This window comes from Diadema setosum, chromosome 6 (assembly GCF_964275005.1).
Source record: "Diadema setosum chromosome 6, eeDiaSeto1, whole genome shotgun sequence".
In the NCBI taxonomy this organism is placed as follows: Eukaryota; Metazoa; Echinodermata; class Echinoidea; order Diadematoida; family Diadematidae; genus Diadema; species Diadema setosum.
In genome coordinates this window covers 31,800,155-31,812,242 of record NC_092690.1, presented here as the reverse complement: position 1 = coordinate 31,812,242, position 12,088 = coordinate 31,800,155, and the positions used below count along the sequence as shown (strand labels likewise).

The 12,088-nt window shown below is 39.5% G+C and overlaps 1 protein-coding gene and 2 non-coding genes across 3 annotated transcripts; all 3 read right to left on the bottom strand.

Moving 5' to 3' along the window:
• Positions 1 to 636: 636 nt before the first annotated feature.
• On the bottom strand, positions 637 to 7,702 carry LOC140229729 (ATP-dependent helicase wrn-1-like). Its single transcript, XM_072309969.1, has 3 exons — positions 7,191 to 7,702; positions 3,661 to 4,442; positions 637 to 704 (listed from the first exon to the last, which is right to left on the bottom strand). The coding sequence occupies exons 1-3, from the start codon at positions 7,700 to 7,702 to the stop codon at positions 637 to 639; spliced, it is 1,362 nt and encodes a 453-aa protein (XP_072166070.1).
• Positions 7,703 to 9,568: 1,866 nt separating this feature from the next.
• Positions 9,569 to 9,640, bottom strand: Trnag-ucc (transfer RNA glycine (anticodon UCC)). The gene has a single exon. It is a non-coding gene; the product is annotated as a tRNA-Gly (tRNA).
• Positions 9,641 to 9,964: 324 nt separating this feature from the next.
• On the bottom strand, positions 9,965 to 10,036 carry Trnag-ucc (transfer RNA glycine (anticodon UCC)). Its single transcript has one exon. It is a non-coding gene; the product is annotated as a tRNA-Gly (tRNA).
• Positions 10,037 to 12,088: the final 2,052 nt, after the last annotated feature.

Here is a 12,088-nt window from a genome sequence, read left to right as displayed (position 1 = left end):
TCCAGGTTCTCAAGTACAGTACTCGATGCATAATTCTAACACAGTTATGCAGTAGTCTCCGTTTGGTGTTAGGGCAGAATGACAAATATATTTGTGTGTCATCCGCATAACAGTGACAAGCGATAGCAGGAAACTCCTTTTGAATACTAGTAGTTGTGAGGAGTCTACTTGTGTACAATGTAAACAGTATGGTACCGATATGTGCGTAAACGTGACCCCTGTGGGACACCAAAACGTGCTGTGAACACATCAGAGACAATGTCTTCCATTTCAATTGTCTATTTTCTACCAGACAAATAAGAGTTAATCCATTCCAGAACTTTACCCTCAATCCAAAAATGGGTTTTCAGAGTTTCCGATTGACAGGAATGATCAATGATGTCAAAAGCACCACTGAGATCAAGTAAGAGCAGTAAGTTGATCTTCTGGTCATCCATTGCCATCAGGAGATCATTTAAAGTTTGAACGAGTGCTGTCTCAGTGCTATGAAAATTTAGGTAGGAATTGATTGAATGGAAGAAGTGAGTTACACTCAAGGTGTTAAAGGATTTGTTGGGTAGCAGCACCTTCTACAAGTGTACTAACTTTGAAATGTATTGAAGATTACTAACAGGCCTCAGATTACTGAATTCTGCTTCAACACTGGACACACTTCTTCAACAGTGGTTTATCAAGAGCAACCTTCCACAGAGCAGGGAATTGCCCTGTTGACAGAGATACATTGATCATTAATGTTATGAAAGGCAATAATACATCCAGACATTTCATCAATGGTCAATTCCATTGTGACTTATGGGACAAAGTGACAATTTTCGGCAATTTCAAACCAGTATTTTGAGAAAATAGTTGCATCAAATGCATTTTTCTCAGTTCATGGTTAGATCCATCATATCACAGTTTATGAAAACACCATACTTAGTTTGAAAAGTATCATTGCATTACGTACAGCAACGAAAAATTGCTGTCCTGACTTACATGTTGTATGGGACATTTAAGGACCACCGTTTTTCACATGGGAAAGTAAGTTCTGAAATACAATTCTACACACAGACTCTCTCGAAAGATATTTTCTTTCCTGAATGTAGCAAAGGGTTGGTGCTTACCCTGAGCCAAGTGGTGTGAATATCTACACATTGGTACAGTAGCAGGATAGGGAAAACCAGTGTGACTGATGGGACACAAAAACGTGACTTATGGGACGCTATCAACTACTGTACCACATTTTGAGATTGAGAGAATAATATTTACTGATGCCGGAACAAGTTCTAGAACATCATAAAACCAATCTATGACCAAAGAACATTCAGAAAATAAGCCATCTGAGAATTACACAAGCTGTATTATGGTCATAATAGTGTATCAGAAATGATACATAAATTCTGCAAAAATTAGCAATTTTCATGAAAAATGAAGGTTTTTCGGACATACTCCACGTTCACCGATGTTCACAAATGAGGTATCAAAATATCCGTTGTGAAAGGCTGCTTTGAGTAAACAATACCAGATCATCTAATTAAGCTTCATTAAAGGACAAGTTCACCTTCATAAACATAAGGATTGAGAGAATGTAGCAATATTAGTAGAACATATCAGTGAAAGTTTGAGGAAAATCAGACAATCCGTTCAAAAGTTATGAATTTTTGAAGTTTTTGTGCAGTAACCGCTGGATGAGAAGACTACTGCAGTGTATGAATAACTTAGATGTCACATGCGTACAACAATATAAGGAAAATATAAAGCGAATTTCACAAAATTCCATCTTTTGAAAAAAATACACATTCCCCTGACTCGTTACCGACAAATGTTATGGGTAATATTATTCCCCCTGCATTTAGAAAGAGGCAAGTCAAGAGCTCCTTTATTATGCGAGAAAAGTGAAAATATGTTGACTTTTCTTTTACATTTTCTTTATACTGTTGTACGCATATGACTCACAAGCTGTAGTAGTCTCCTCATCCAGCGGTTCCAACACAAAAATTTAAAAAATTCATAACTTTTGCATCGATTGTCCAATTTTCGTCAAACTTTCACTGATGTGTTCTACTATTATTGTTGCATTCTCTCAATCCTTATGTTTATGAAGGTGAACTTGTCCTTTAATAGAAAAAGTTGGTTACCATGCAACCACATCATTGATTAGGCCTACAAACTTTGGTAGCTATATCATCCGGGTTATCCCAAAGGACTGTGAATGGACTACAATGAAATGGTAATTTTAGTGCATATACAGTATTGCATATTGTAAACCTACACTTCCAGATGATTTAACCTTAAACTTGTGCTGAACCAAAAATCAAAAGCTCAAGGCCCCCCCCCCCAAAAAAAAGAGAAAATTATGTTAAATAAATAAATAAAATGAATGAAAAAAAAAATGTATTCATGGACATATCATGGTGATGACATCATTCCCTATCAAAGGGATTGCTGCTCTTTTTTGATAACCTTTGACTTCCCAGATGTATTGAAATGACCTAAAGTCTAAAACTTTGCCTCGGTTATAATCACTGTCATGGTAAATGACGTTACATACTGGTATATGACGTTTCGGTGACTGACGTTACACATTTTGATGTGTTCATTTTGACTCTCCAGTATGCCAGGTAACCTTATTTCTGGTATTAAAAGGAACGCAAGTGGGCATACAGATTGTATATTAGAATTCCTAAGTTACATCACACAGCTCACTTTCTTTGATGAATAAAGTTAAAAATTCCTTGTTTTTGGTAACTGACGTTACATCCATCATTGTCAAACTAATTACAAGTTTTTATAAAATTCCTTAAAGCAACCAGCTTTATTTTTCTATCATATTGTGGTAAAAGACTTGTCTAGTACAGTTTGTAACTGCATACATGTACATTGTACATGTAAAGGATTGTTGTTTAGAGTACTAGTAAAGTGGGTATACAGAGAGTTAAAGTTATATGTGACAATACACTCTTTCTTACCATTGAGTTATAGGCTTATTTTGGCAGCCATTTTGAAAATCAAAATGGCCGCTTTTATTGAAAAACATAATGATCCTTAAAACTTCAACTCAAGTATTGTCTGAGAATGTATGGTGTTTGAAACAAATATCGTTTTGAATTTTTGGCATCTGTGTCCTACATACCGTGGAAGTGCCCAAATGTACATAGTAGGCCTACCGTACACTGAAGACTTTACACATTTGATTTCAATGTTTTCAACTGAATGAAATCAGTCACTATCTGTGTCACTGAGGACTGTGGGTCGTTGGTACTCATCCTCAGAAGGCTCACTGCTCGCTTCATCAGTTTCACACATTGTACTAGTGGTAGGAACCTTATGAGGATCCCTTTCCAGGGTACTGCAAATAATTGCATAGACGTCATATGCCACTTTGTACCGAGGGAAACCATAACGATGGCGAAATGTACCGAAGTCCATTTCAACATTCACCTCTTTCAATATTTTACCAATTACAGACAGGGACAAACCACTAACAATGTCTGCATCGCAATACATATGTTCTGTTTCATCTCCCAACAAATTGCACCTGCTACTCTTCTAAACGTGTTTCCAATCTGTCAACCTGACTTGAGGTAGGGATATTTAGTAAAAAATCATTATCATTGTCATCTTTTGTTAAAGCACTGCACAATTTTTGTTCTACAGCACTTGGCTCATCACAGTTCCCACATTGACACAATGTTGCACACACATCACAGCAGTTGTGTGAAATGCTGTTTGGTTGGGTGTCACCAAACGCTGCCTTTATTATAGCACGTCTACATTCTTTTCCACCTAGAAAATCTTGCATGGGAGAAGTTGTTTTCCTACCAGCACTATCCCCAGGGTAACACAATGTCACAGCAGTACTTTGTTTACCATCTCGTCCAATCCTTCCACTAAGTTGGATGTAATCATCTAGGTCACTTGGGCGTCCACACAAAACTGTACTGTGTACGTTACTTACATCTACACCCAGGCCATACGCAATGGTTGCTACCAAAACTCTGATTTCACCATCTGGTGCTGACATGTTGTCCACAATTTTCTTCTGGATATCAGTTTCCGTATTCCGGTGGTACATATTAACATACCTATGGCAACCTTCTGGAAGCAGTGCCATAAATGTTGCATACACATCACTACACATTTTTCTTGACTGACAATAGATTATCATTCTTTCACAACTTGCACCATGGATCTTCAAGTCATCTGCCAGCCACTTGAACATCGTATCTAAATCTCTTGTAGCAGACTTGATTACAACATGTTTAATATTTTGCTTATCAGGCGACTGATTAACCCACACATAATTGCGAAGACCAAGGTTTTCAATGATACAGTTACGAACATCTACGGTTGCAGTGGCTGTTAGGGCAACAGCGGGAACTGACGACTTGAGTTTTGAACGAAATTCACCCAATTTTCCGTAAGCTGCTCGAAATACTCTGGTGTCTCCAGATGCAGTCTCCCTATTTGAAAAATTAGAGAAAAAACAAAAACAGTAAGATAAAAAACATTTTCTACATTGCACATGTGAATTTAATACATGTACATCAGGGCTGCCAACATTGGAAACTACTTGAGAGTGAGACTCCCATAGGCCAATGCTATAATTTCGGAGTCAAAATGAGTGAGATCAATAGAAATGCATCCAAATGAAATAAAGTTTTAGAGTGAGAAAGGACCAAAATGAGTGAGTCTCACTCTCAATGAGTGAGAGTTGGCAGCCCTGATGTACATTGTAATGCCTGCAGCCTCTACAAATCACACAATGCATATCGCATAGCTATACGACTGCATAATTTTAATCTATGAAGTATGAGTACATATTGTACATTGGCATATTGAAGCATGTTCCTCTTTTAGCGTTTATCTAAATGTAAGACAGGGCCGGCAGCGCATGCGCACACCTAGACAGCTCGAAATCCAGTTAATGGATTTAGGTTTGTGCGCATGCACTGGCAGTCAATTCAGTGTAGCTCTCCAAGGTTCCTCTGGACCGAGTCATATCAAGTCATCAATAATATTGAATAGAAAGGGACTATTGGCGGAACTTAACATTGCACAAACCCTGTTGTCAATACTTCAACTTCACTGGTATGTCTTCAAATTGAAGAAATTTTTCGACTTTAAGTTGATATCTGTCCGCTATACTACTTTGTCACGATCCTGAATGTTACAGTGCGCAGCCCCATTACGATATGTACAGTATATGATGGGGCTGCTGGTCGTATAGACGCCTTAACCAATGTTAGTTACATCATAACTGTACTGTACAAAACAATTAAACCAGTGGCAGTGCAGTGATGCAAACATATCACTGTGATTATCACAGTTAAATTTACACAGGATTTAACTCAGAACTTTACATTTATGTTAATGTTATAAAGACGGTCTACTTAACTTTTGTAAACTAGGAACACTCCTCACAAGAGCAATGAAGAGTAGAAACATGCCTTCACACGTGTGTAAATTACCCTACCCGGTCGGCGGCTGGCCGGCCTAACTCCCAGATGCCAGACATTTAACCATTCAGCCCTACATGTATTTACAAATTGTAGGCTGAACTATATTCAAAATTGAATGTTACTCGTTAGTTTGACAATGCTTTTTTTTTCAACTAAATTCAAGACAGAAGGGACCAGAGACTCCAACTCTCCCGCTTTCAACGGGAGATCTCCTGCCGAAAGCACACTTTTGCAAAATCGGGGAAATTACAGAATACCAGTTTTGCGTCATATAAATTAGCATATTGATGCGCATAAGAGCCGCTGTTGTAGGCCCCGCCTCTGGTGGCTCTCCCTTAGAGATGAATTTCAGCCCAAAGGGCTGAAAATCATCTTTCCCGTCGTCTGGGGCCCCAAAAAGCTCGGGAACGGAACGGCCGTCAAAAAGTAGGTTGACCACACAATTTTTATGAAAATTGAGTGGTTTCAGAGGAAAACTGCTCTAAATCAAGATAACTCGAGTAAATCGACAATAGAGAAAATCAAGCCGATTTTGACGGAACTATTTTAAAGCCCAGGTGATGATGTCATCACAGCTAGCAGCTCTTCTTCCTTTTACTCTTTTCGACACAAGTCATTCACGATCAATCACACTACACACTAGTTTTGCAAGGCAGCGCGTAAACGCGTATTGTCCAGAGATGTGTAATTGTACACTGTACTGGTAAACATGCGCGCGTTCTGCAGACTCAATACGCGCTACCACTGCACACGTACGCATCATAAGCTGTTACAGTATGTGTAGGGTACTGTTGTACGACTGCATTTAGAGTCAACATGGTATTGGTGGGTTGTCAAGTGCACCCACACAGTGCGTAAGCAGCTTCTGTAAGCTACCACCAGCAATTACATAAGTGATTGTTTTCTTGTCTCACCTAAATTGCTATCGATTTCTAGGATCTACATGTAGTTTCTAGTATATGGACTATCCTCGACTCCTAAAAACGCGAGTATACAGATGTACTGTACATTGTAAATTTGGGTAAATTTTAACGGCTAGTCTAGACTAGCATCGTCAGGATCTAGAACTACATTATTCGGGGGACACCCCCGAAACCCCCGTAAACAACGTATGAATACACTTAATACCACACTTCTCACCACACAGAGCAAAGAAAACACACACATAAACAAATGCAATCGTCGACAGCTGAATCACGGACCGTATCGCAGATCGGATTAGTATTTTCAGATGGTTGCCATCGGCAAGCATGATTACGCTCTTTTGATAGAGCGATTTGCACTCTCCGTGATTGGCTGCCGGGAGTGTAATTTACCTGTAAAATCTCCCGTTCTCCTGCTTGAGATTTAATTTCTCCCGCCCTAGCTCTGCCTCTACAGTTTGTATATCTCCTGTTTGAAGTGATTTCTTACTTTTTGTCTTTGCATGTTGAAAAATAGGTCTACAGCTACAGACTGTAAGCCTTATACATATAGCACGAGATAGCATCAAGAACCCTCTAACATTTTATCTACAGTCTAATTAGAACTTCCAGCCCGGCCACAAGGAACTTTGCGCTCGTGATATGCGCTTCGCGCACATCAAGTTGGAGTCTCCCGTTTGCTACGGGTTTCAGGAGGGATAATCTCCAGATCAGGATCAGAAGGTTTTGCCTTCAGGGTTGGAGTCTCTGATGAGGGACACTCAATGAAAGTTGTCATGACAAATCATTTTTAGAAACTGAATAAAAATTGAAATGATTAGCTTACCACTTTGTCACGCAGTGACTTTCGTCGACAAAAATGCCACAGATCTGATCTTTCAGCAAGGTGATGATTTCTTGAGAGTCGTCTTCCAGCAAACTCTCCGGGCTTGCAAAAAGTATCGAGTAGACGCCAGACGCCATGCCTTCACGGAGGGGGTCATTCAAACCTGATGAAAGATCTCCAGCAATCAGGCCAAGATCCATAGCTCTGCTCATCTGGTCCGAAATCAAAGACTTCAAGGGCATGACAACAAGAGCCACAGCTTTCGGAGAGTCTGGTCCGTCATGTAGTTTGCGAAGAAAATCAACGCATAATGGTGCAGCCTGGAACACCACACTCTTGCCAAAACCAGTCGGCAAGGAGATAAACAAATCATGACCACGGATGAACGAGTGTAGGGACTTCTGCTGCTGCTCCCTGAAACCGTCGACGAATCCAAGCTTCTCAGCGGCATACTGTATGCTCTTCTCAATATCGCTGTCAGAAAAGCGACGTCGAGACGATGATGTTGACATCATTGATAATGTAAACAAGATTTGGAGGTTCCAAATATTTCAAATACTGCACAGATTTTGGTCGGAAGACGCAAACTTCGCAATCAATACAAAAAGCACATGTGTACATGCAAGAAGTATGGTTGGGTGTCCATAATATCGGACACCTAACGTTTTTCTATCAATAGAAACGTGAAAAATCTCACAATTTGCCTGAAATTTTACTCACGTGTGGAGAAAATACTCCGGATTCACAAGCGCGCACTGAAAATGCGATCTGAGGTACGCGCTCTAGATGGCGGCTTCGAACGCGTGGGGTGTCATTTTTTCCGCACTCAGTTGCCCGGCTCATATCGACCGACCACCCCGCCCTCTATTGACAATACGTATAAAGCGTACTTAAACGCGTTTTTTCGACAAGCTGCTGTTTTTTTCTAGTCGTAATTTTTTCCCAAATAATATTTGAATATATTTTGAATCCTTCGATATTACTTTTGAAGGACTGTTTGATGAATTTGACTTGATTTTCATTAGGAAACTTTTCATCGTAATTGAAATAAATTAGATGAGTCGGTTTGTTTTTTCACGGTATTCATTTCTCGTTTCTGCATCAACTCGTACGGTCGTAGCGCAAGCGGGCGACAAAATGTTTATGTCATGTGTATGTGTAACGTACTGTGCACGATCGTACAAGCGGCGGTGACAATTTTGCGGTCAAAATCGTCAAATTTATTACGGAAGGATACGCCTCTACATCTAACAACGAGTCAGCAAAGGTAGGCCTAGTTATATGTAGTTACACGATAAACCTTATTCGATTTTGCTAAATTTCGGTAATTTAGAGGGAATACTTAGTTGTTTTCGCCACATTTTACTCGGTAGCGTAGCCCAGTGAAGAATCGAACACCGTTGCGCGTAGTCCCATGCGTACATTTTCTTTCTGTACGCGCAATGCCATTATAATGCGCGGCCGGTCGTTATGGACCCGGTCGGTGGGTTGGACCCCTACCATACTGAGTGAAGTGAGCACGTGCACGTGATGCGCGATCGATCAGAGAAGTAAAAGCCACCTCGCAATAGACATGTACGTGAGGACACGATGCTTTAAATGCGCAAATATCTATTTTATTCATATTCATCAGAATTTTTATTTTTCGTATATAGTTTTTTCTTTTTTTTTGCAAAAAAAAAAACAGTCTAAAACGTTGATAATTGTGATATTAATAATCTAATACATAACATTTATGGAACGAGTATATGTTAGGTTTAATCTTATGCGAGGTTTATGCACGTTCCAATTTCATTCTCCTTTTATGATCTCTAAGATATATCATTTCAGCAATTTTTAATAGAAAGAAAAATAATTTTGACATTTCATTAATATATGTTAAGATTAATACAAATATTGGCGTAAAATACGTATGTTATATTGCTAAATGCAATATACCTCTTTGCAATAAGACTACAAGATTAGAGATCGATCGACTTTTTTCGATCCCGCAAATTGCCTGCTGGATGCGATCTCATCGACCAATCAGGATGCTCGAAATGAATTAGCGGGTGGGGGTGGGGCCGATTTTTTCCGAAATATTTCGGGGAGACTTGGCAAACCAGACTGGACTGTTTTGGAGGTCCAGATGCGTGCGTGCGCGGCAAATAATACATGAGCGTACGGTGGGGCATACGCGTGCTGTAGCGGTGTGTGCGCGCGGTAAATGATCACACAAAACAGTCCAGGCAGTGGACTACTACAACAGCTTTGGGGCTTCTCCTGAATAATTTGCATATGTGAGATATGAGAAATGAGGAGAAATCGGTGCGTAGCTTTGACATTATTATTCCTCTTACTGTTCCTCTTTTTTGGAAAAGCGCAAGAGTTGAAAAATTGGTCTCCGCCGGGGATCGAACCCGGGTCTTTGGCATGGAACGCCAACGCCTTAACCGCTCGGCCACGGAGACGTCATAGCGATTCAGGCAGACCCAAGCTCGAATACCCGACGGACCAACCTTTCAACTCTTTATGCGCACGTTCCTTTTTTGGGCAGAGAGTTATGAATAACAACCAGCCGCGTGCCTCAGCTGGATCTGCAATGAGATTCACGTAGCGGTGAATTGGGATAATGTTTTTGCGAAAGAAGACACCGCTACAACAGCTTTGGGGCTTCTCCTGAATAATTTGCATATGTGAGATATGAGAAATGAGGAGAAATCGGTGCGTAGCTTTGACATCATTATTCCTCTTACTGTTCCTCTTTTTTGGAAAAGCGCAAGAGTTGAAAAATTGGTCTCCGCCGGGGATCGAACCCGGGTCTTTGGCATGGAACGCCAACGCCTTAACCGCTCGGCCACGGAGACGTCATAGCGATTCAGGCAGACCCAAGCTCGAATACCCGACGGACCAACCTTTCAACTCTTTATGCGCACGTTCCTTTTTGGGGCAGAGAGTTATGAATAACAACCAGCCGCGTGCCTCAGCTGGATCTGCAATGAGATTCACGTAGCGGTGAATTGGGATAATGTTTTTGCGAAAGAAGACACCGCTACAACAGCTTTGGGGCTTCTCCTGAATAATTTGCATATGTGAGATATGAGAAATGAGGACAAATCGGTGCGTAGCTTTGACATCATTATTCCTCTTACTGTTCCTCTTTTTTGGAAAAGCGCTTTGGAAAAGCGCAATATATATATATATATATATATATATATATATATATATATATATATACCGGGTGTCCCAAAAAAAGCGGAACGGTGGATTTTCAGTACCTTGCGTTCTAAAAGTGATATATTTTTTGACATCATTAGAAAGAGCATCTTCCGCAGAAGACCATGATACTAAAATCATTAAATTTGGTTCAGTACTTTTTATTCTACGCCAATTTCTGTAAATGCAGTCATTTTCAATTTTTTGCGACTTATGAGATAATAATTTGGGTGTGAAACGCGTTCCATACGGTGAATTGTGTAAGCTCGTTGATCCATGTCAACAAAAGATAACGCTTTCATATTGGGCGCGCACACACACACACACACACACACACTCAGACACACACACACACACACACACTGTTTTTTCCTGGCCCGTGCCCAATGTGAAAGCTGTATCTTTTGTTGACATGGATCACCGAGCTTACACAATGTTCACCGTATGGATCGCGTGTCGCGCTGAAATTATCTCATAAGTCGCAAAAATCCGGCGAAATTTGACAATGACTGTATTTTCAGAAATTGGCGTAGAATAAAAAGTACTGAACCAAATTTAATGATTTTGGTACCATAGTCTTCTGCGGAAGATGCTCTTTCTAATGATGTCAAAAGATATATAACTTTTAGACCGCAAGGTACTTAAAATCCACCGTTCCGCTTTTTTTGGGACACCCGGTATATATATATATATATATATATATATATATATATATATATACATATAATATTTGCTATACACACATATATTACGACTTTCCATAACAAATGGTGCTAAATCAATTTTCCATCAGATTCGGATTTTTGACCAAAAAAAAAAAAAAAATTGTATTCATCTTTAGCACATAGATAGGCACCTCTGTCTATGAAGAGTGCACATTTAGGGCATTGTACCAATCACGTAGTCTCTTTTACAGACAAAAATACATTTATCTTTCTTCAACCGTATATAAAAATTGATATTTGATTCACCATTTCTCCTTGTGCAACATAAAATACAATGCTAAACAAACACAAGATTGTGATTCAACACCCTTCGAACTTATTCAATCGTTTAGTTTCTCGCGTTGATCAGCTAGCTAACAATATGAACAGGCGAGCTAATATTCCTTTCAAAATTTTGTTGGACAGATCTGCAAATTCAGCATCATCTACTCCATCGTTCAAACTCATGTTCATTCCCTTGCGAGACTCTGTAATTGTAGATATAATCGGTGAATATCAACATGCAATGCTGTCAAATCTAAAATTTCGTTTTGTCAAGAGAGTTGTTAACCTATCCTTTTGCGTGTAGATAATATTCGAAGTACCACCATTACAAAAGGAAATCCGGAAAAAAGAAAGAAAGAAAGGAAGGAAGGAAGGAAGAAGAAGAAGAAGAAGAAGAAAGAAAGAAAGAAAGAAAGAAAGAAAGAAATTGAAGAAGAAGGGTTCAAAGGAGACCCATTGGAGTCACCCATCTCTTGAGTATCACAAGTTAACCTTCCACATTAAAGCTAGTATCACGAGCTTCATTCTGCGTATGATTGTGATATAATAATTATTCATGTAATTCCTATAAATGACTCTTGTCACCCCGTCCAAATGACATCAACGAAGTGTTCTTTGAAAGTCGTTTGAACCAACTTGCACATGAGCTAAATACTAATTGGCTTTTTCTAGCAGATTGTTATTTAAGAAGAACACTGCACACCAAACTTTTGG